We start from the raw sequence: 25,701 nt of genomic DNA on the forward strand, positions 1-25,701 counted from the left end.
TTCCTGCAGAACCTTGTAGAGATGGTCTCTTTGGAGAGACCAACCAAGGTTTCTAGTTACATATCAAACAGAATTATTGAGAAGGAAAATTATTTTTGATAACAACAGATTACTTAGAATGTGAAGAATTATGTATTGTTTACTTTGTAAAATTTTGTAATCTATACTCTTCAATGTTATTTGTCCTGGCAGATTGTGACAGTATGAAGCCACTGGAGGGTGTGAGAATTCTGGATCTAACAAGGTTTGTGTTGGGTTATTTGCACTTTAGTGATTGAGTTTCCTCCTTTTTTGAAAAGGTTTTTATTAGTTTTTATTAGTTATTATCCGAAGATATTTACATGTTTATGTTGAAATTTTGATAAATGAACAGAAAAGAGATTCTGGACTATAATTTCAAAGACAATTAATGTAACATTTGTGAATTTTCCCAATATTCATATTTGCATATATTAACTATCCTCAAACCATAACTATATTGAAATTATGTTCCCCCCTTTTTTCTATTGTTTTTTTCCAGACAGGGTTTCTCTGTGTACCCCTGACTGTCCTGGAACTTGCTTTGTAGACCAGTTTGTCTTCAGACTCAGAGATCTGCCTGCCTCTGCCACCTTAGTGCTGGGTTTAAAGGCATGTACTACCACTGCTCTGAAGTTTTTACCTATAGTTTAAATATACCAGTATATTTTGAATAACTTCATATGATCATTTAAAGTTAAAGATAACATTTATAAGTGTCCAAATTATTCCTCAGTTTTTACTTCTATAAATAAGGCCTTTTTATATGCAAATCTTTGCTTTAGTTTCAATTTTTTTCCTCAGGATAGAATTCTACAAATAAAGTTCCTGCATGAAAGAGGTTGTAGTTTTTTAAAGCTCTTGATAATTATGGAAAAGTGCAATTCTAACAAGTTCAATCATTGCTAGCATTATATGAGCGTCTCTGTGTTAATTGGCTTAAGAAAATAGTTAATAGTAAGATTTTGAGATGTCATTTATCTATCACTGTTTAACATTGTAGAGTTCTGGCTGGACCTTTTGCCACGATGAATTTAGGAGATCTGGGAGCAGAAGTTATAAAAGTGGAAAGACCAGGTAAATCTATTTATTTAAAAAGTAGATCTAATAAAAAAGTAGAGGCTAATAAGTATTTTTGGGAATTCATGAGTAATCCAGAATTAGCATATCTATAAATTAAGTGAGGGAATGATGGAAATGAGTTATTTTTCTGAATTTGCAGTTTTTCCATGTGTCTATATTAATTATCTTTTATTTATATGTATCAAGGACTAAGACTGGAGCCAGTTCCTTCTCATATACTGAAAAATTCTATTACTATACATAATTACAGTGCTGATAGCTACGCCACAGTCCTAGATGAAATTCTAAGCCTTACACTGATTTTAGTGTAATTGTTGCAGCAACTCTGTGCTGATCAACTAGTCCTAATGTAAAAGGAAATATGAGTACTCAGTTATGATCATGGTTCTCCTAAGTCTGTATGAGTGGTCCCATGAGTCAGTGAGATTATGCTCCATGACTTTGGGCTGAAGGGCAAAGGAGCAGAAAAAGAAGGACATAGGGTACAGAGAGGGAAGGAAAAAGAATCAAAGTTCTTTAACAAGACATTCAAATACCCCAACCCAAGTCATTATATACTAATAAAACAAACATTTAATTTCATACCATAAAAGCTTGACTTTATAAAAGTTAAATTTAGATAAGTTCTTTGGCATCCAACAGAGGGCTGATATTGAAAATGTTTAAAGAACTCAAGAAACTAGACATCAACAAACCGAAGAACCCAATTAAAAGTGGGGTTCAGATCTTAACTCAGATTTTATTTATTTTTTTTATTTATATGAGTACACTGGAACTGTCTTCAGACACACACCAGAACAGTGCATCAGATCTCTTTACAGATGGTTGTGAACCACTATGTGGTTGATGGAATTGAACTCAGGACCTCTGGAAGAGCAGTCAGTGCTGTTAACTGCTGAGACATCTCCAGCCTAAAACATGGATTCTTGACAAAGAAATCTCTAATGATTGAGAAGTTAAAGAAAATTTCAGCATCCTTAGTTATCCGGGAAATGCAAATCATAAGGACTCTGAGTTTCCATCTTACTCCTGTCGAATGGCCAAGGTCAAAACCATAAGTGATAGCTCATGCTGGCAAGTATGTGGAGTAAGAGGAACATTCCTCATTGCTGATGGGAGTGCAAAGTTTGCAACCACATTGGAAATCAATTTGGGGCTTACTCAGAAGATTGGGAATAGTTCTACCTCAACACCGAGGTATACCACTCCTGGGCATATACCCAAAAGATGCTCCACCATACCACAAGGACACATGCTCCTCTATGTTCATAGCCGTCTTATTTATAATGGCCAGAAACTAGAAGCAACTTAGATGTCCCTCAACTGAAGAATGGATACTTCATTTACAAAATGAAGTATTACTTAGCTATTAAAAGCAATGACATCACGCACTTTGCAGGCAAATGAATGGAAGTAGAAAAGATCATCCTGAACGAGGTAACCCAGACCCAGAAAGACAAACGTATGTACTTGCCAGTGGACATTAGTCATAAAGCACAGGATAACCATTCTACAATCCACAGACTCAAAGAAGCTAAGTAACAAGGAGGGAACAAGGGGTTATTGCTTGAATCTCACAGAGAATGGTAACTAGAGTAGACATGGATGATGCAGATGGAGGGAAGGGACTGGATGGGGAGGGGGTGAAGTGGGATGAGAACAGGAAGGATCAGGTTGGGGAAGGACATAGGGAAAAGGTACTAGGAAAGACAACTGGAATGGGGGAGGGCATCTCTGGGATGAACTACAAACCGAGGGCAATGGAAACTCCTGGTAATCTATAAGGTGACCCTAGCTGAGACTCCTAACAGTGGGAGATATGGAGCCTGAACTGGCCAGCTCCTGTAACCAGGCAAGACTTCCAGTGGAGAGACTGGGACACTAACCCAGTCACAAAATATTCAAACTACTATTTGTCCTATACACATGATGTACAGGGATAAAGATGGATAAGAAGTGAGGGAAGGGCCAACCAATGACTGGCACAACTTGAGATCCATGCCATGAGAGGGAGCCCACCCTGACACAATTAATGATATTCTGCTATACTTGTAGACTGGAGCCTAGACTAGAGCTTAACTGTCATCTGAGAGACTTCACCCAGAAACTGATGGAAACAGATGAAAGACCCATAGACAAACATTAAGTGGTGCGTTGGCAGTCCTGTGGCAAATGGGGAGGAAGGATTGAGGGATCCAGAGGGTTCAAGGACACCACAAGAAAACTTACAGAATCAACTAACCTGTGCCTATAGGGGCCCGCAGAGACTAAACTGCCAATCAGAGAACATGTATAAGAAGGACCTAGGCCCTCTGCACATACATAGCAGTTCCTTAGCTGGTTCTTCATGTGGGACTCCTAATAGTAGGAGCAGGGCTGTATCTGACTCTGTTGTCTGCCATTGTATCTCTTTCACCTAACTGGGCTGCCTTGCATAGCCTCAGTAGAAGAAGATGTCTTACTGCAACTTGATATGGCTGGTTGATATGCATGGGAAGCCTACCCTTTCATGGGGAGAGGAGGGGTGTCTGTTGGAAGTGAGAAGAGGTGAAAGGCAGAGACTGGGAGGAGAGGAGGGAGGGAAAACTGGGATTGGGATGTAGAGTAAAAATAATAAAAAAGCTAAATTTAGATAAATTATTTGTCAGTTTTTACTTTTAAACCTCTATCAATCTCCATCATGTTTTTTTATTAATCATGTTATTTGTTTGCATTTCAAATGATATCCCCGTTCCCAGTTACCCTCCACAAAACTCCCATCCCATCCTCCCTCTCCCTGTCTCCTTTGCCTCTATGAGGGTGCTCCTCTACCTACTCACTCAATCCCTTCTCACTACTCTAGCATGCCCCCTATGCTGGGGCATCAAGCCTCCACAGGACCAAGGGCTCCCCTTTCATTGATGCCAGACAATGCCATCCTCTGCTACATATGTAGCTGGAGCTATGGGTCCCTCCATATGTACTCTTTGGTTGGTGGTTTAGTCCCTGGGAGCTCTTGCATGGTCTGGTTAGTTGATATTATTGTTTTTCCTATGAGGTTGCAATCCTCTTCACCTCCTTCAGTCCTTCTTCTCACTCTTCTATCAGGGTCCACTGGACTCAGTCCGATGATTGGCTGTGAATATCTGGATCTGTATTAATCAGGTACTTGCAAAACCTCTCAAGGGACAGGCCTACCAGGCTCCCGTCAGCAAGCTCTTCTTGGCATCAGCAGTAATGTCAGGGTTTGGTGACTGTGAACAGAATGGATCCCTAGGTGATAAAGTTTCTGGATGGCCTTTCTTTCAGTTTCTGCTCCATTTTTTATCCATGTCTTTTCTTTGGACAAAAATATTTCTGGGATGGGTATGTGGTCCCATCCCGCAACTGGGGGATATGACTATCTACTGAAGGTCGCCTTTGTTGCATATTTTGATTAAACTCATCCTCTTTGGATCTTGGGAGCCTCTTGTTTCCCTAGCCTCTGAGACTCGCTTGTGGATATCACCATTTTCCCATCCTCCACTGCTACATATTTCTATTCGATTTCCTGACTCAGCGTACTTCTTTCCTGTTTCTTCTAATACCTGATCCTGCCCCTCCTTTTCCCTCATCTTCTTCTCTCCCTCCATCCCTCTGCCTCCTGTGATTATTTTGTTCCCCCTATTATGTAGAATTGAAGCATCTACACCCTGGTCTTCCTTCCTCCTAGGTACATGGGTTGTATCATGGGCATTGTGAGCTTTCAGGTTAATAACCACTTATCAGTGAGTATATACCACTATTCTTTTTGTGTTTGGGATACCTCGCACAGGATATTTTCTAGTTCTATCCATTTGCCTGAGAATTTCATGAAATTGTTGTTTTTAATAGCTGTGTCGTACTCTATTGTGTAAATGTACTACATTTTCTATATCAATTCTTCTGTTGAAGGGCATCTGGGTTGTTCTGGATATTAAAAACAAGGATGCTATAAACATGGTGGAGCATGTGTCCTTATATGTTGGAGCACCTTTTGGATATGTGCCCGGAAGTGGTATAACTGAGTCTTCATGTAGAACTATTTCCAATTTTCTGAGGAACCACCAGATTTATTTCCAAAGTGGTTGTACCAGCTTGCAGTCCCACCAGCAATAGAAGAGTGTTTTTCTTTCTCCATATCCTCGCCAGCATCTGTTGTCACCTGAGTTTTGGACCTTAGCCATTCTGACTGGTGTGAGGTGGAATCTCAGAGTTGTTTTGATTTGCATTTCCCCAATGACTAAGGATGTTGAGAATTTCTTTAGGTGCTTCTCAGCCATTTAATATCCCTCAGTTGAGAGTTCTTTGTTTAGCTCTATACCCAATTTCTCAATAGAATGATTTAATTCTCTGGAGTCTAACTTCTTGAGTTCTTTGTATATTTTGGATATTAGTTCTCTCTCAGATGTAGGGTTGGTAAAGATCTTTCCCAATCTGTAGGTTGCTATTTTGTTCTATTGACGGTGTCCTTTGCCTTACAGAAGCTTTGCAATTTATGAGGTCTCATCTGTTCATTGTTGGTCTTAGAGCATGAGTTATTGGTGTTCTGTTCAGGAAATTTTTCCTCTATGCTAATATATTCAAGGCTCTTCCACAATATTTCTTCTATTAGATTCAGCATATCTTGTTTTATGTGGAGGTCCTTGATCCTCTTGGACTTGAGCTTTGTTCAAGGCCATGAGAATGGATCAATTTGCATTCTTCTACATGCTGATTGCCAGTTGAGCCAGCACCATTTGTTGAAAATGCAGTCTTTTTTTTTAACCACTGGATGGCTTCTTTGTCAAAGATCAAGGGACCATAGGTGTGTAGGTTCATTTCTGGGTCTTCAATTTCTATTCCATTCATATACTTGCTTGTCTCTGTACCAATACCATGCAGAAGTTCTTTTGTTGTTAAAGATAGTTTTCGCTATTCTGAATTTTTTGTTATTCCAAATGAATTTGCAAATTGTTCTTTCTAACTCTATGAAGAATTGAGTTGGAATTTTGATGCGGATTGCATTGCATAGGTAGATTACTTTGGGCAAGATGTCCATTTTTACAATATTAATCCTGCCAATCCATGAACATGGGAGATCTTTCCATCTTCTGAGATCTTCTTCAATTTCTTCAAAGACTTGAAGTTCTTGTCATACAGATCTTTCACTTGCTTGGTTAGAGTCACACTGAGGTACTTTATGTTATTTGTGACTATTGTGAAGGGTGTCATTTCCCTAATTTCTTCTCAGCCTGTTCATCCTTTGAGTAGAGGAAGGCTACTGAATTATTTGAATTAATTTTATACCCCAACACTTTGGTGAAGTTGTTTATTAGGATTAGTAGTTCTCTGGTAGAAATTTTGGGGGTCATTAAAGTATACTATTATATCTTCTGCAAATAGTGATATTTTGATTTCTTCCTTACCAATTTCTATTCCTTTGACCTCTTTTTGTTGTCGGATTGCTCTGGCTAGGACTTCAAGTACTATATTGAATAAGTAGGGAGAGTGGGCAGCCTTGTCTAGTCCCTGATTTTAGTGGGATTGCTTCAAGTTTCTCTCCATTTAGTTTGATGTTGGCTACTGGTTTGCTGTGTATGGCTTTTACTGTGTCTATGAATGGGCTTTGAATTTCTGATCTATCCAAGACATTTAACATCAAAGGGTGTTGAATTTTGACCATTGTGTTTTAAGTATCTAAGGAGATGATCATGTGAGTATTTTTGTGTCAATATTCATAAGGGAAATTGGTCTGAAGATCTCTTTCTTTGTTGGGTCCTTTTTTGTTCCTTCTGTTTCTATTTTGTGGAATAGGTTGAACAGAATCGGTATTAGGTCTTCTATGAAGGTCTGATAGAATTCTCCACTACACCCATCTGGTCCTGGGATTTTATTTTATTTTTTTTTTTGGTTGGGAGACTTTTAATAAGTGCTTCTATTTTTTTGGGAGTTATGGAACTGTTTAGATAGTTTATCTGATCCTGATTTAACTTTGGTACCTGGTATCTGTCTAGAAAATGTCCATTTCATTCAAATTTTCCAGTTTTGTTGAATATAGGCTTTTGTAATAGGATCTGATGATAGTTTTAATTTCCTCAGATTCTGTTGTTATGTCTCCCATTTCATTTCTGATTTTGTTAATTTGGATACTGTCTCTGTGCCCTCTGGTTAATCTGCTAAGAGTTTATCTATCTTTTGATTTTCTCAAAGAACCAGCTCCTGGTTTTGTTGATTCTTCATATAGTTCTTTTTGTTTCTACTTGGTTGATTTCAGTGCTGTGTTTGATTATTTCCTGCCATCTATTCCTCTTCTGTGACTTTCCTTCATTTTGTTCTAGAGTTTTCTGGTGTGCTGTCAATATGCATACATCAATATGGAGAGAGCTAGTGCATGCTCTCTCCAGTTTCTTTTTGAAGGCACTCAGACCTATGAGTTTTCCTCTCAGCACTGCTTTCATCATGTCCCATAAATCTGGGTATGTTGTACCTTCATTTTCATTAAATTCTAAACATTCTTTAATTTCTTTCTTTTTTTCTTCCTCGACCAAGTTGTCATTGAGTAGAGCATTTTCAACTTCCATGTGTATGTGGGTTTTCTGTCCTTTTTATTGTTATTGAAGACTAGCCTTAGTCTGTGGTGATCTGATAGGATGTACAGGATTATCTCAATCTTCTATCTCTCAAAGCCTGTTTTGTGACCAACTATATGGTCAGTTTTGGAGAAGGTACCATGAGTTGCTGAGAAGAAGGTATATTCTTTTCTTTTAGGTGAAATGTTTTATAGATAAATGTTAAATCTCTTTGGTTCATAACTTCTCTTAGTTTCTCTATATCTCTGTTTAGTTTCTGTATCCATGCTCTGTCCATTGATGAGAGTGGGGTGTTAATGTCTCCCACTATTATTGTGTGAGGTGCAATGTCTGCTTTGAGCTTTAGTAAGGTTTCTTTTTTGAATGTAGGTGCCCTTGCATTTGGAACATAGATATTCACGATTAAGAGTTCATCTTGGTGGATTTTTCCTTTCATGAATATGAAGTGTTCTTCCTTCTCTTTTTTGATATCTTTTGGTTGAAATTCGATTTTATTTGATATTAGAATGACTATGCCAGCTTGTTTCTTAGGACCATTTGATTGGAAAATTGTTTTTCAGCCTTTTACTCTGAGGATGTGTCTGTATTTATCACTGAGGTATGTTTCCTGTATGCAGCAAAATGCTGGGTCCTCTTTCCGTATCCAGTCCTCTAGTCTATGTCTTTTTATTGGGAAATTGATTTTATTGCTGCAAAGAGATATTAAGGAATAGTGATTGTTGTTTCCTATTATTTTTGTTGTTAGAGGTGGAATTACATTTGTGTGGCTCTCTTGGGTTTCTTGTAAAAAAGATTACTTTCTTGCTTTTTGTAGGGTGTAGTTTCCGTCCTTGTGTTAGAGTTTTCCATCTATTATCCTTTGTAGGGCTGGATTTGTGGAAAGATATTGTGCAAATTTGGTTTTGTCATGGAATATCTTGGTTTCTCCATCTATGGTGATTGAGAGTTTTGCTGGATATAGTAGCCTGGGCTCACATTTGTGTTCTCGTTGGGTCTGTATGACTTCTGCCCAACATCTTCTGGATTTCATAGTCTCTGGTGAGAAGTCTGGTGTATTTATGATAGGTCTGCCTTTATATATTATTTGACTTTTTTTCCTTACTGCTTTTAACATTCTTTCTTTGTTTTGTGCATTTGGTGTTTTCATTATTATGTGATGGGGACAATTACTTATCTGGTCCAATCTCTTTGGAGTTCTGTAGGCTTCTTGTATGCTTATGGGCATCTCTTTCTTTCAGTTAGGGAAGTTTTCTTCTATAATTTTGTTGAGGATATTTACTGGCCCCATAATTTCAGAATCTCTGCTCTCTTCTATACTTATTATGCTTAGGTTTGATCTTCTCATTGTGTACTGGATTTCCTAGATATTTTGGGCTAGAAGCTTTTTACATTTTATATTTTCTTTGATAGTTGTGTCAATATTTTCTATGGTCTCTTCTGCCTCAGATTCTCTCTTTTGTCTCTTGTGTTCTCTTGGTGGTGCTTGTGTCCATGACTCCTGATCTCTTTCCTAGGTTTTCTATCTCCAGGGTTGTCTCCTTTTGTGATTTCGTTATTGTTTCTATTTCCATTCTCAGATCCTGGGTGGTTTTGTTCAATTCCTTCACCTGTTTGGTTGTGCTTTCCTGTAATTCTTAAGGGATTTTGTTGTTTCCTCTTTAAGGGCTTCCACTTGTTCACCTGCATTGTCCTGTCTTTCTTTAAGAGAGTTATTTAGGTCCTTCTTAAAGCCCTCTATCATCATCAGGAGATGTGATTTTACATCCAAATCTTGCTTTTCTGTTGTGTTGGGACATCCAGTATTTGCTTTGGTGGGAAAACTGGGCTCTGATGATGCCAAGTAGTCTTGGTTTCTGTTGCTTAGGTTCCTGCACTTGCTTTTCACAATGTGGTTGTCTCTGGTGTGAACTGGTTTTGCTGTCTCAGACAGTGGCTTGACCCTCCTGTAACCCTGTGTGTCAGCATTCCTGGAGACAGGCTTTCTTACAGCAGGATCTGGGTACAGAGAGCTGTAGGTTCAGCTCCAGGCACAGGCAGGAACAGGAAGGGTCCTATCCCAAACTGTTCCTGGGTTTCTGTGTCTCGAGGATTCCAGGCCAGTCTATGAGAGCAGAAGTGGTGGTCTTATGTCTCCTCTCAGGTATGTTAGTGCTCCTGGCTCCTCTCCCTGACTGATCTTATGTTCCTGTGTTTAGAGGGCTCTAGTTGGGTTCTTCTTGGCCAGGAATGTGAGCAGAAATGGTGGTCTCCCCTGAGCTCTCAGGATTGTCAGCACTTCTGATAATCCAGCTCTCTCCCTCAGGGCATTTGGGTACAGAGAGGTGTGGGACTGGGTCAGCTCCCTAAAATATCCTGATGTGACTCTAACCAAACAAGTGAAGGATCTGTATGACAAAAATTTCAAATCTCTGAAGAAAAAAATCAAAGAAAACCTCGGAAGATGGAACGTTCTCTTATGCACATGAATGGGCTGGGTTAACATAGTAAAATTGGCTACGTTACCCAAAGCAATCTATAGAGTCAATGCACTCCCCATGAAAATTCTAACTCAATTCTTCACAAAAATAGAAAGAGCAAGTCCCAATTTCATCTAGAAAAACAAAAAACCTAGGATAGTGAAAACTATTCTCAACAATAAAAGAACTTCTGGGAGAATCACCATCCCTGTTCTCAAGCTGTATTACAGAGCAATAGTGATAAAACTGTATGGTATTGATACAGAGACAGGCAGGTAGATCAATGAAATAGAATTGAAGACCTAGAAATGAACCTACACACCTATGGTCACTTGATCTTTGACAAAGGAGTTAAAACCATCCAGTGGAAAAAAGATAGCATTTTCAACAATGGTGTTGTTTCTGCTGGAGGTCAGCATGTAGAAAAATGCAACTAAAACCATTCTTTTCACCCTGTACAAAGCTCAAGTCCAAGTGGATCAAAGATCTCCACATAAAATTAAGTACACTAAAACTAATAGAAGAGAAAGTCTGCAAGAGTCTCAGAGACATGGGCATAGGGGAAAATTTCCTGAACTGAACACCAATAGCTTATGCTCTAAAATCAAAAATCAACAAAGGAGACCTCATAAAATTACAAAGGTTCTGTGGCAAAGCACACTCTCATTAGGACAAAATGGCAACCAACAAATTAGGAAATGATCTTTAGCAATCCTATATAAGATAGAAGGCTAATATCCAAAATATACAAATAACTCAAGAAGTTAGACCACAGAGAATCAAATAACCCTATTAAAAATGGGGTACAGGGATAAACAATGATTCTCAGATGAGAAATATTGAGTGGCTGAGAAGTTCCTAAAGAACATCCCTAGTCATCAGGGAAAATCAGAAGAACCCCAAGATTCCACCTCACACCGGTCAGAATGTCTAAGATCAAAAACTCAGGTGACAACAAATGCTGGCAAGGATGTGGAGAAATAGGAAAACTCCTCCATTGTTGGTGGGATTGTAAGCTGGTACAACTACTCTGGGAATCAGTGTGGAGATTCCTTACAAAATTGGATATAGTACTACCCGAGGACCCAGCTTTACCACTCCTGGGCATATACGCAAAAGATGCTCCAACACATAACAAGGACACGTGCTCCACTATGTTCATAGCAGCCTTATTTATAATAACCAGAAGCTGGAAAGGACCCAGATGTCCTTCAAAAGAGGAATGGATAAAAAAATGTGGCATATTTATACAATGGAATACTACTCAACTATTAAAAACAATGACTTCTTGAAATTCATAGGCAAATGGATGCAACTAGAAAAATCTCATCCTGAATGAGATAAGACAATCACAAAAAACACATACATGGACAGAGGCAAAATGCCTCTAGGACTGGGCACTTCCTGTGTTTACCGGGAGTCCCAAACCCGTGGATCCCGGCCCGCAGCAGCTCTCTGCTCCCAAACCCCGTGGGAGAGAGACCTCACCACCTGGTCAGGTGGGCACTCCTGAGGCTACAGAGTGGAAGAGACCACCAACACTGCCCACCCCTGCCCACATCCCTGGCCCAAGAGGAAACTGTATACGGCCTCTGGGTTCCCATAGAGGAGGGCCCAGGAACGGCAGGACCCCTGCGCCTGAGACACCGCTGGAACCTGAAGGGATCTACCGGATAAACAGTTCTCTGCACCAAATCCCGTGGGAGGGAGAGCTAAACCTTCAGAGAAGCAGACACGCCTGGGAAACCAGAAGAGACTGCACTCTGCACACATCTCTGACGCCAGAGGAAAACACCAAACGCCATCTAGAACCCTGGTGCACGGAGGCTCCTGGAAAGGGCGGCGCAGATCTTCCTGGTTGCTGCCGCCGTGGAGAGCTCGTAGGCAGCACCCCACAAGCAAACTTGAGCTTCAGGACCACAGGTAAGACCAACTTTTCTGTTGCAAGTGACCTGCCTGGTGAACACCAGACACAGGCCCACAGGAACAGCTGAAGGCCTGTAGATAGGAAAAACTACACGCCCGAAAACAAAACACTCTGTCCCCATAACTGGCTGAAAGAAAACAGGAAAACAGGTCTACAGCACTCCTGACACACAGGCTTATAGGACAGTCTAGCCACTGTCAGAAATAGCAGAACAAAGTAACACTAGAGATAATCTGATGGCGAGAGGCAAGCGCAGGAACCCAAGCAACAGAAACCAAGACTACATGGCATCATTGGAGCCAAATTCTCCCACCAAAGCAAACACGGAATATCCAAACACACCAGAAAAGCAAGATCTAGTTTCAAAATCATATTTGATCATGATGCTGGAGGACTTCAAGAAAGATGTGAAGAACTCCCTTAGAGAACAAGTAGAAGCCTACAGAGAGGAATCGCAAAAATCCCTGAAAGAATTCCAGGAAATCATAAATAAACAAGTAGAAGCCCATAGAGAGGAGTCACAAAAATCCCTGAAAGAATTCCAGGAATTCATAAATAAACAAGTAGAAGCCCATAGAGTGGAGTCACAAAAATCCCTGAAAGAATTCCAGGAAAACACAATGAAACAGTTGAAGGAATTAAAAATGGAAATAGAAGCAATCAAGAAAGAACACATGGAAACAACCCTGGATATAGAAAACCAAAAGAAGAGACAAGGAGCTGTAGATACAAGCTTCACCAACAGAATACAAGAGATGGAAGAGAGAATCTCAGGAGCAGAAGATTCCATAGAAATCATTGACTCAACTGTCAAAGATAATATAAAGCGGAAAAAGCTACTGGTCCAAAACATACAGGAAATCCAGGACTCAATGAGGAGAACAAACCTAAGGATAATAGGTATAGAAGAGAGTGAAGACTCCCAGGTCAAAGGACCAGTAAATATCTTCAACAAAATCATAGAAGAAAACTTCCCTAACCTAAATAAAGAGATACCCATAGGCATACAAGAAGCCTACAGAACTCCAAATAGATTGGACCAGAAAAGAAACACCTCCTGTCACATATTAGTCAAAACACAAGACGCACAAAATAAAGAAAGAATATTAAAAGCAGTAAGGGAAAAATGTCAAGTAACATATAAAGGCAGACCTATCAGAATCACACCAGACTTTTCGCCAGAAACTATAAAAGCCAGAAGATTCTGGACAGATGTCATACAGACCCTAAGAGAACACAAATGCCAGCCCAGGTTACTGTATCCTGCAAAACTCTCAATTAACATAGATGGAGAAACCAAGATATTCCATGACAAAACCAAATTTACACAATATCTTTCTACAAATCCAGCACTACAAAGGATAATAAATGGTAAAGCCCAACATAAGGAGGCAAGCTATACCCTAGAAGAAGCAAGAAACTAATCGTCTTGGCAACAAAACAAAGAGAAGAAAAGCACACAAACATAACCTCACATCCAAATATGAATATAACAGAAAGCAATAATCACTATTCCTTAATATCTCTCAACATCAATGGCCTCAACTCCCCAATAAAAAGACATAGATTAACAAACTGGATACGCAACGAGCACCCTGCATTCTGCTGCCTACAGGAAACACACCTCAGAGACAAAGACAGACACTACCTCAGAGTGAAAGGCTGGAAAACAACTTTCCAAGCAAATGGTCAGAAGAAGCAAGCTGGAGTAGCCATTCTAATATCAAATAAAATCAATTTCCAACTAAAAGTCATCGAAAAAGATAAGGAAGGACACTTCATATTCATCAAAGGAAAAATCCACCAAGATGAACTCTCAATCCTAAATATCTATGCCCCAAATACAAGGGCACCTACATACGTAAAAGAAACCTTACTAAAGCTCAAAACACACATTGCACCTCACACAATAATAGTAGGAGACTTCAACACCCCACTCTCATCAATGGACAGATCATGGAAACAGAAATTAAACAGAGACGTAGATAGACTAAGAGAAGTCATGAGCCAAATGGTCTTAACAGATATTTATAGAACATTCTACCCTAAAGCAAAAGGATATACCTTCTTCTCAGCTCCTCATGGTACTTTCTCCAAAATTGACCATATAATTGGTCAAAAAACCGGCCTCAACAGGTACAGAAAGATAGAAATAATCCCATGCGTGCTATCGGACCACCATGGCCTAAAACTGGTCTTCAATAACAATAAGGGAAGAATGCCCACATATACGTGGAAATTGAACAATGCTCTACTCAATGATAACCTGGTCAAGAAAGAAATAAAGAAAGAAATTAAAGACTTCTTAGAATTTAATGAAAATGAAGGTACAACATACCCAAACTTATGGGACACAATGAAAGCTGTGCTAAGAGGAAAACTCATAGTGCTGAGTGCCTGCAGAAAGAAACAGGAAAGAGCATATGTCAGCAGCTTGACAGCACACCTAAAAGCTCTAGAACAAAAAGAAGCAAATACACCCAGGAGAAGTAGAAGGCAGGAAATAATCAAACTCAGAGCTGAAATCAACCAAGTAGAAACAAAAAGGACCTTAGAAAGAATCAACAGAACCAAAAGTTGGTTCTTTGAGAAAATCAACAAGATAGATAAACCCATAGCCAGACTAACGAGAGGACACAGAGAGTGTATCCAAATTAACAAAATCAGAAATGAAAAGGGAGACATAACTACAGATTCAGAGGAAATTAAAGAAATCATCAGATCTTACTATAAAAGCCTATATTCAACAAAAGTTGAAAATGTTCAGGAAATGGACAATTTCCAAGACAGATACCAGGTACCGAAGTTAAATCAGGAACAGATAAAACAGTTAAACAACCCCATAACTCCTAAGGAAATAGAAGCAGTCATTAAAGGTCTCCCAACCAAAAAGAGCCCAGGTCCAGACGGGTTTAGTGCAGAATTTTATCAAACCTTCATAGAAGACCTCATACCAATATTATCCAAACTATTCCACAAAATTGAAACAGATGGAGCCCTACCGAATTCCTTCTACGAAGCCACAATTACTCTTATACCTAAACCACACAAAGACACAACAAAGAAAGAGAACTTCAGACCAATTTCCCTTATGAATATCGACGCAAAAAATACTCAATAAAATTCTGGCAAACCGAATTCAAGAGCACATCAAAACAATCATCCACCATGATCAAGTAGGCTTCATCCCAGGCATGCAGGGATGGTTTAATATACGGAAAACCATCAACGTGATCCATTTATAAACAAACTGAAAGAACAGAACCACATGATCATTTCATTAGATGCTGAGAAAGCATTTGACAAAATTCAACACCCCTTCATGATAAAAGTCCTGGAAAGAATAGGAATTCAAAGCCCATACCTAAACATAGTAAAAGCCATATACAGCAAACCACTTGCTAACATTAAACTAAATGGAGAGAAACTTGAAGCAATCCCACTAAAATCAGGGACTAGACAAGGCTGCCCACTCTCTCCCTACTTATTCAATATAGTTCTTGAATTTCTAGCCAGAGCAATCAGACAACAAAAGGAGATCAAGGGGATACAGATCGGAAAAGAAGAGGTCAAAATATCACTATTTGCAGATGACATGATAGTATATTTAAGTGATCCCAAAAGTTCCACCAGAGAACTACTAAAGCTGATAAACAACTTCAGCAAAGTGGCTGGGTATAAAATTAACTCAAATAAATCAGTTGCCTTCCTCTATACAAAAGAGAAACAAGCCGAGAAAGAAATTAGGGAAACGACACCCTTCATAATAGACCCAAATAATATAAAGTACCTCGGTGTGACTTTAACCAAGCAAGTAAAAGATCTGTACAATAAGAACTTCAAGACACTGAGGAAAGAAATTGAAGAAGACCTCAGAAGATGGAAAGATCTCCCATGCTCATGGATTGGCAGGATTAATATAGTAAAAATGGCCATTTTACCAAAAGCAATCTACAGATTCAATGCAATCCCCATCAAAATACCAATCCAATTCTTCAAAGAGTTAGACAGAACAATTTGCAAATTCATCTGGAATAACAAAAAACCCAGGATAGCTAAAGCTATCCTCAACAATAAAAGGACTTCAGGGGGAATCACTATCCCTGAACTCAAGCAGTATTACAGAGCAATAGTGATAAAAACTGCATGGTATTGGTACAGAGACAGACAGATAGAGCAATGGAATAGAATTGAAGACCCAGAAATGAACCCACACACCTATGGTCACTTGATTTTTGACAAAGGAGCCAAAACCATCCAATGGAAAAAAGATAGCATTTTCAGCAAATGGTGCTGGTTCAACTTGAGGGCAACATGTAGAAGAATGCAGATCGATCCATCCTTATCACCCTGTACAAAGCTTAAGTCCAAGTGGATCAAGGACCTCCACATCAAACCAGACACACTCAAACTAATAGAAGAAAAACTAGGGAAGCATCTGGAACACATAGGCACTCGAAAAAATTTCCTGAACAAAACACCAATGGCTTATGCTCTAAGATCAAGAATCGACAAATGGGATCTCATAAAACTGCAAAGCTTATGTAAGGCAAAGGACACTGTGGTTAGGACAAAACGGCAACCAACAGATTGGGAAAAGATCTTTACCAATCCTACAACAGATAGAGGCCTTATATCCAAAATATACAAAGAACTCAAGAAGTTAGACCGCAGGGAAACAAATAACCCTATTAAAAAATGGGGTTCGGAGCTAAACAAAGAATTCACAGCTGAGGAATGCCGAATGGCTGAGAAACACCTAAAGAAATGTTCAACATCTTTAGTCATAAGGGAAATGCAAATCAAAACAACCCTGAGATTTCACCTCACACCAGTGAGAATGGCTAAGATCAAAAACTCAGGTGACAGCAGATGCTGGCGAGGATGTGGAGAAAGAGGAACAGTCCTTCATTGTTGATGGGATTGCAGACTGGTAAAACATTCTGGAAATCAGTCTGGAGGTTCCTCAGAAAATTGGACATTGAACTGCCTGAGGATCCAGCTATACCTCTCTTGGGCATATACCCAAAAGATGCCTCAACATATAAAAGAGACACATGCTCCACTATGTTCATCGCAGCCTTATTTATAATAGCCAGAAAATGGAAAGAACCCAGATGCCCTTCAACAGAGGAATGGATACAGAAAATGTGGTACATCTACACAATGGAATATTACTCAGCTATCAAAAACAAAGAGTTTATGAAATTCGTAGGCAAATGGTTGGAACTGGAAAATATCATCCTGAGTGAGCTAACCCAATCACAGAAAGACATACATGGTATGCACTCATTGATAAGTGGCTATTAGCCCAAATGCTTGAATTACCCTAGATCCCTAGAACAAACGAAACTCAAGATGGATGATCAAAATGTGAATGCTTCACTCCTTCTTTAAATGAGGAAAAAGAATACCCTTGGCAGGGAAGGGAGAGGCAAAGATTAAAACAGAGACTGAAGGAACACCCATTCAGAGCCTGCCCCACATGTGGCCCATACATATACAGCCACCCAATTAGACAAGATGGATGAAGCAAAGAAGTGCAGACCGACAGGAGCCGGATGTAGATCGCTCCTGAGAGACACAGCCAGAATACAGCAAATACAGAGGCGAATGCCAGCAGCAAACCACTGAACTGAGAATAGGTCCCCTGTTGAAGGAATCAGAGAAAGAACTGGAAGAGCTTGAAGGGGCTCGAGACCCCAAAAGTACAACAATGCCAAGCAACCAGAGCTTCCAGGGACTAAGCCACTACCTAAAGAGTATACATCGACTGACCCTGGACTCTGACCCCATATGTAGCAATGAATATCCTAGTAAGAGCACCAGTGGAAGGGGAAGCCCTGGGTCCTGCTAAGACTGAACCCCCAGTGAACTAGTCTATGGGGGGAGGGCGGCAATGGGGGGAGGGTTTGGAGGGGAACACCCATAAGGAAGGGGAGGGGGAAGGGGGATGTTTGCCCGGAAACCGGGAAAGGGAATAACATTCGAAATGTATATAAGAAATACTCAAGTTAATAAAAAAAAAAAAAAAAAAAACTAGGGAAGCATCTGGAACACATGGGCACTGGAAAAAATTTCCTGAACAAAACACCAATGGCTTATGCTCTAAGATCAAGAATCGACAAATGGGATCTCATAAAACTGCAAAGCTTCTGTAAGGCAAAGGACACTGTGGTTAGGACAAAACGGCAACCAACAGATTGGGAAAAGATCTTTACCAATCCTACAACAGATAGAGGCCTCATATCCAAAATATACAAAGAACTCAAGAAGTTAGACCTCAGGGAGACAAATAACCCTATTAAAAATTGGGGTTCGGAGCTAAACAAAGAATTCACAGCTGAGGAATGCCGAATGGCTGAGAAACACCTAAAGAAATGTTCAACATCTTTAGTCATAAGGGAAATGCAAATCAAAACAACTCTGAGATTTCACCTCACACCAGTGAGAATGGCTAAGATCAAAAACTCAGGTGACAGCAGATGCTGGGGAGGATGCGGAGAAAGAGGAACACTCCTTCATTGTTGGTGGAATTGTAGACTGGTAAAACCATTCTGGAAATCAGTCTGGAGGTTCCTCAGAAAATTGGACATTGAACTGCCTGAGGATCCAGCTATACCTCTCTTGGGCATATACCCACAAGGTGCCCCACCATATAAAAAAGACACGTGCTCCACTATGTTCACCGCAGCCTTATTTATAATAGCCAGACGCTGGAAAGAACCCAGATGCCCTTCAACAGAGGAATGGATACAGAAAATGTGGTACATCTACACAATGGAATATTACTCAGCTATCAAATCTAATGACTCTATGAAATTCGTAGGCAAATGGTTGGAACTGGAAAATATCATCCTGAGTGAGGTAACCCAAGCACAGATAAACACACATGGTATGCAGTCATTGTTAAGTGGCTTATTAGCCCAAATCCTTGAATCACCCTAGATGCCTAGAACAAATGAAACTCAAGATGGATGATCAAAATGTGAATTCTTCACTCCTTCTTTAAAAGGGGAACAAGAATACCCTTGGCAGGGAATAGAGAAGCAAAGATTAAAAGAGACTGAAGGAACACCCATTCAGAGCCCGCCCCACATGTGGCCCACACATATACAGCCACCCAATTAGACAAGATGGATGAAGCAAAGAAGTGCAGATCGACAGGAGCCGGATGTAGATCTCTCTCTCGAGAGACACAGCCAGAATACAGCAAACACAGAGGTGTATGCCAGCAGCAAACCACTGAACTGAGAATAGGACCCCTGTTGAAGGAATCAGAGAAAGAACTGGAAGCGCTTGAAGGGGCTCGAGACCCCCTATGTACAACAATGCCAAGCAACCAGAGCTTCCAGGGACTAAGCCACTACCTAAAGACTATACATGGACTGACCCTGGACTCTGACCTCATAGGTAGCAATGAATATCCTAGTAAGAGCACCAGTGGAAGGGGAAGCCCTGGGTCCTGCTAAGACTGAACCCCCAGTGAACTAGACTGTTGGGGGGAGGGCGGCAATGGGGGGAAGGTTGGGAGGGGAACACCCATAAAGAAGGGGAGGGGGGAGGGGGATGTTGGCTGGAAACCGGGAAAGGGAATAACACTCATAATGTATATAAGAAATACTCAAGTTAATAAAAAAAAAGCAAAAACACATACATAGTATGCACTCAATGATAAGTGGATATTAGCCCAAAAGCTCAAATTATCCAAGATACAATCCACATACCACATGAAGCTCAAGAAGGATGGACAAAGTGCGAATGCTTCAGTCCTTGTTTTTTTTTTTTAAGATTTATTTTATTAATATGAGTATACTGCTGCTCTCCTCAGACACACCAGAAGAGGACTCTATTACAGATGGCTCTGAGCCACCATGTGGTTGCTGGGAATTGAACTCAGGACCCCTGGAAGCACAATCAGTGCTCTTAACCGCTGAGCCATCTCTCCAGCACTGCTCAGTCCTTCTTAAAAGAAGCAGGAGGAGATATGGAAACAAAGTTTGAAGTATAGACTGAAGGCATTGCCATCAGAGACTGCCTCACCTGGGGATCCAGCCCATATACATACATCCACCAAACCTGGACAATATTGCTGATGCCAAGAAGTGTATGCTGACAGGAGCCTGATATACCTGTTTCCTGAGAGACTCTGCCAGAATATGACAAATACAGAGGCGAATGCTTGTAGCCAGCCATTAAACTGTGAATGGGCTCGCCATTGGAGGAGTTAGAGAAAGAATTGAAGGGGTTGAAGAGGCGTTGAAGGGGCTTTCAACCCCATAAGAACAATACCAACTGACTAGAGCTCCCAGGGTCTAAACTGCCACCTAAAGTGTACACATGGACACACACATGGCTCCAGCTTTACATGTAGCAGAGGATGGCCTTGTTGGACACCAATGGGAGGAGAAACCCTTGTCCTGCCGAGGCTGGACCCCCCCCCCCCCAGTGTAGGGAAATGTCAGGGTGGGGAGGTGGAAAGGGGTGGAAAGGGAATACCCTCATACAAGAAGGTGGAGGGAGGATGGGCTTTATGGACAGGAAACCGTGGAAGGGGATCACACTTGAAATGTAAATAAAAAATATCCAATAAAAGTAAGATTTTTTTTGTGACTATTGTGAAAGGTGTCTTTTCCCTAATTTCTTTCTCAACTCATTTATCTTCTGAGTAAAGAACAGCTACTAAGTAGTTAGAGTTAATTTTATATGAAAACAATATATCGATACTTTGGTGATGATTTTCTATCTAGGAGTTACTGGTAGAATTTTTGGGCTTGCTTTTTTATATTATCATATCATCCACAAATAGTGATATCTTGACTTCCTCCTTCCTAATTTGTATTCCTTTGATCTCCTTTTGTGTCTATTTGCTCTGGCTAGAATTTTGTGTCCTATGTTGAATAGGTAGGGGGAAAGTGGACAGCCTTGCCTTGTTCCTGATTTCAGTGGGATTACTTCAAGTTTCTTTCCGTTTAGTTTTATGTTCCCTATTGGTTTGGTATATATTGCTTTTATTTTGTTTATTTGTGGACCTTGAATTCCTAATGTCTCTAATACTTTGAACATGGAACCTACTTGATCATAGTGAATGATGGTTTTGATGTATTCTTGGATTTGTTTTGTGGGAATTTTATTGGGTATTTTTGCATTGGTATTCATAAGGGAAATTGGTTTGAAGTTCTCTTTCTTTCTTGGGTGTTTGTGTGGTTTAGGTAGCAGCATAACCTAGGCTTCATAGAACAAATTGGGTAGTGTTTCTTCTGTTTCTATTTTTTGGAGTAGTTTGAGAAGTATTGGTATTAGGTCTTCTTTGAAGGTTTTATAGAATTCTGCACTAAAACCATCTATTCCTGGGCTATTTTTTGTTGTGAGACTTTTAATGAATGCTTCTATTTCTTTATGGATTATGGGACTGTTTAGATGGTCTTGGTCTGGTCCTGATTTAACTTTGGTGCCTGGTATCTGTCTAGAAAATTGTCCATTTCATCCAGATTTTCTAGTTTTGTTGAGTATAGGCTTTTGTAGTAGGATGTGATAATTTTTTTTTAATTTCTTCAGTTTCTGTTGTTATGTCTCCATTTTCATTTCTAACTTTGTTAATTTGGATACTGTTTCTGTGCCCTCTGTTTAGTCTGCCTAAGGCTTTGTCTATCTTATTGATTTTCTCAAGAACCAGTTCCTAGTTTTGTTGATTCTTTGTATAGTTCTTTGTTTCTATTTTGTTGATTTCAGCCCTGAGTTTCATTATTTCCTGCCATTTAATCCTCTTGGGTGTATTTTCTTCTTTTTATTCTAAAACTTTCAGATGTCCTCTTAAGCTTCTCTCCATTTTTCTTTTCATGGAGGCACTCAGAGTTATAAGTTTTTCTCTTGGCACTGCTTTCCTTGTGTTCTGTAAGTTTGGATATGTTGTTCCTTCATTTCCTTTCAATTCTAAAAAGTCTTTAATTTCTTTCTTTATTTTGACCTTGAATACTGCAAGTTAGTGGAAGTGAAATCATCGAATGATTTAGCAGTTGGCATTAAAAAGTGGAGATCTGGTAAGTTTTATTGAGCTATACAAAACATCAAGAGTGTGAGGATCCACAAGATTGAGTTTATCTTCTCTAGGCACCTGGGAGTGTACACAGAAGTGAGCCTGTCGGTTTGCAATTATGACCAAGCCAGCTCAGTCAGTCAACAGGTTTTCCAGGGCAGAAGTGATAATTAAAAAGAAAAAGACCATTAGATAACATTATAACATGAGTCCAGCCAGTTTTGAGCCTGAAGCAGGTTTATCCCTTTCTAGTCTGTTTTTATACCACTTTAAGCATAGGCAAAATAATAAGATCAGTTCTGGGTCAAGAAACAAGCAAAGCAATAAACAAAGTCCTGTAAATACCTTTCTAGGTGCTAGTCGGGGTGACCAAGAGGAATGCCACACATACCTTTGCTGAGCCCACTCTGAGCTTTGCATTAACTCAAATGTAAATGTTCTTAATCTGAGCCTATTTCCTGATTCCTGGCCCAAAGTTAGATTCCTGCCTTAAGCTTAGTTCTTTGTACTGACTTGTTAAATTCCCACCAAGTTTCTAAAAGAGTCCCTTGAAACTCTCCACATTACCCCCTTTTAAATTTCATATACAAGACTGCACCTGTCTTAGGTCATTCTGACAAGAATGCCTTCCTTACCCATCATGGAATATGCATTATCAAAAGCAATGCTACTCTGTCTTTGGTTGGTAAGGCTCTTTGAAGAATCTTACCCATCCTTGGCTGCCAGCCTGTTAAATTAATTATTCTTTCTAGGGATCCATTTTCAATCTCAAGCCATGTATTTTGGGCACCAACATGTTGATGTTGTTAAAGACAAGTTTTATCATAATGGGCAGGAAGAAAAGTATTTCCAGGGCAAGAAGGGCTAGCATGATCAAGCTAGCTATGCCATTCTTGAAGCTTGACCAAGGTGGAAATACTGACCTCAGGCCACAAATAATCTTATCAGCAGTATCAGTATCAAAGCTCAGTTGAGCAGCATTATATAAATTCATAATCTCACTGTGCAAAGTTAAAACATTCAGAGAGTGTTAGAATTATGCCTGATACCCTGCACGTGTCTTTGAACCCTTTTCTAATTATAGTGACTATCAGTGTAAAAATTAGAAGTAACAGAAATTTATTGGTGTTTAGCATGACACTCAACATGGTTTTTACTCCTAAACTCTGACCCTCCTCTTCAATAATTTGAATAGTATCATAAAGAGCATCAACCCATTGTTCCAAATGCCTATCTAAATACTCTTGAATACTCAGAACATTAGTAAACATTTTTGTTAAATGGTTATCAAAAATAGCTGTCTTAGCTTCTTGAGTCAAAGCAATTGCAGAATCAGTAGTGCTAGCTATTAATTCAATGAGAGCTGGTATACCACAATAATCAAGCCCACTATTCTCTTGCTTCTGCTTAAAGCCTGACTTACTCCTTCCAGTGTTTGCAAACCTTTTTCAGAATACGAGGGTCCTATAATACTAACAGGCAATAGAACAAATGATGGTTGATAAACCACCATAACAGATATGTCATATTTCAATATATTAACAAAATTAGAAAGTGTACAATCAAAACAACTTACATTAATGCTGTGGAAGAAACAAAAGTAACTTTAACATTACCAATTAATAAAAGATTAGGAGCCTTATTACATGCACTAACTTTTGCTAGAAATCCAGATTCTTCCCAATTTTATCCACTGCAAATATAACTTCATTCAAGCCAATTGTGAAATTTTAAATGTCTCTGAAAATGTCCAGAACCAGTCTTCCAAATTTATTCAATTATTTCCAGATATTTCCAATATTGGATTGATTTCTAGACCAGCCAATGAATGAGTCAGAATAACTGGTCACATTAAAGGAAAGAGAAGAGTCATTATAACTTCTCTTTTTGATTAAATGTTTGAAGGTCGGTTCCAGTCTCTATGTTCTCTGTTCCACGAGGTCTAAAGGCTAGAGGCAGGGCAGTTTTTCCAGTCTGGGATATAGGCAAGCAAAGGTGGGTCAGGAACATATGCCCAAAATACCTTTCCTGTCTCCTTTGTCAGGGAACTCAGCAAGCTCATGGTCAGCATCATTCTTTGTCCCAGCATCAGCATTTCTCACCAGTCACTCTGGCAGCTAGCATACTCCTGCAGCATCCCGCAGAAAAAACATAAACATGCCCTTTTCTCCATATTAATACCGGATTTGGATCATGCCATATGCCAATAAGTGGATCCTTCCATTTCACCTAGGCATAAGTTTACCTAGTTGTAGGGTGCCATAGACACTCAGCAGAGTTCCTTGGCATACAAAATTTAAAATGTAAAAAGAGCATGATTTAAATAACTGTGTGGTATTTGTGGATATAACTCCCCCTTTTTTATTTTATGAAGATAGTGTTTTAAAGTTCCACAATACCTTGTCCTTGAGGATTATAAGTTGTCCCAATATTAAGTTGTTGACAAAAGGTCTCAAATGCTTGACTGTAATAGCCAGTTCCATTATCTATCTTTAACTGATTTGGAACACCAAGCATAGAAAAGCAATGTAGTCAATGAGTAATTACATTTTTAGTTTCCTTTCCTGTTAAAGCAGTTGCAACTAGAAAGTCTGAGAAGGTATCAGTAGTCACATGTACATATTTTAAATTACAAAATCAAAATATGAGCAACATCCATTTGTTATAATTGATTAGATATAAATTCTTAAGTATTAATACTATTACGTGGTATAGGAAGAAATTGAGGGCATTGAGGACAAGTCTTTACAATTTGATGTGCGCATTCCCTAGAAATACCAAATGTTGTCTCAAGCTATTATTATTTTGATGACGTAAAGAATGAGATTACAAGTCTGCTGTCACATTGCCCTCATTAATGGGTCCAGACAATCCAGTATGAGCTCTTAAATATTCTATAAAGGTAGGAACAGTATATTCTCTTAGTCTGAGTTGTATTTGTATAAATAATTGCAAAATTTGAGAATTAGAAGTACCTAAAAAAGGATCTTTCAAGCAATTGCAAACCATCACCTATATATTGGATGTCTGTATATAAATTTTCAATATATCAAAAACAGTGACTACAGCACATAATTCAATAATCTGTGCTAAAGCAGAGGGAAACTCAAGGGAATAAACATGTGTTCCAATGACATATGCTGCCTTCCCATTAGATGAGCCTTCTGTAAATACAGTAAGTGAATTCTCCTTGGCCTGCAAAATTTACAGGAAATACAAAAGCATGCATACAGGCAAGTTTTAACAACTTGTCTTTTGGATAATGATTATCAATTTTGCCTGAAAAGTTTGTACATGTAATAGGCCAAATATCTGTATTTTTCAACAACCAATTTAATTGCTGTTTGGAAGAATGAACATATATTTCATCAGGTTCTTTCCCAAAATATTTTTGTGATTCTACCCTACAATTCTGTATTAACACAGCAACAGCTTCATAATAGGGTATTAAAACTTTACTTGGACATGAATCCGTATCAATGTTTTCTTTTGCCAAAGAACTGCTGTGGGTGCAAACCACCAACAATTGATAATAGTCTCTCTCTATATAATGTATCTGTTGTTGACTAATAGCTTTCTCTACTTTTTGCAAAACTATTCTTCCTTCATCAG

The 25,701-nt window shown here is 39.3% G+C and overlaps 1 protein-coding gene across 13 annotated transcripts in view; it reads left to right on the top strand.

The window, feature by feature from the left end:
* Window positions 1-25,701, top strand: part of Sugct (succinylCoA:glutarate-CoA transferase) — an 866,857-nt gene that overhangs the window by 37,895 nt on the left and 803,261 nt on the right. For all 13 annotated transcript variants that reach the window (XM_087591067.1, XM_087591069.1, XM_087591070.1 and 10 more), the window contains 2 exon segments: window positions 193-244; window positions 1,022-1,095. In XM_087591067.1, coding sequence (XP_087447193.1) covers window positions 204-244; window positions 1,022-1,095 — 115 coding nt within the window. In that variant the 5' untranslated portion in view covers window positions 193-203.

The sequence above is a fragment of the Rattus norvegicus genome, chromosome 17 (assembly GCF_021556685.1).
Source record: "Rattus norvegicus strain SHRSP/BbbUtx chromosome 17, alternate assembly SHRSP_T2T, whole genome shotgun sequence".
NCBI classification, from domain to species: domain Eukaryota; kingdom Metazoa; phylum Chordata; class Mammalia; order Rodentia; family Muridae; genus Rattus; species Rattus norvegicus.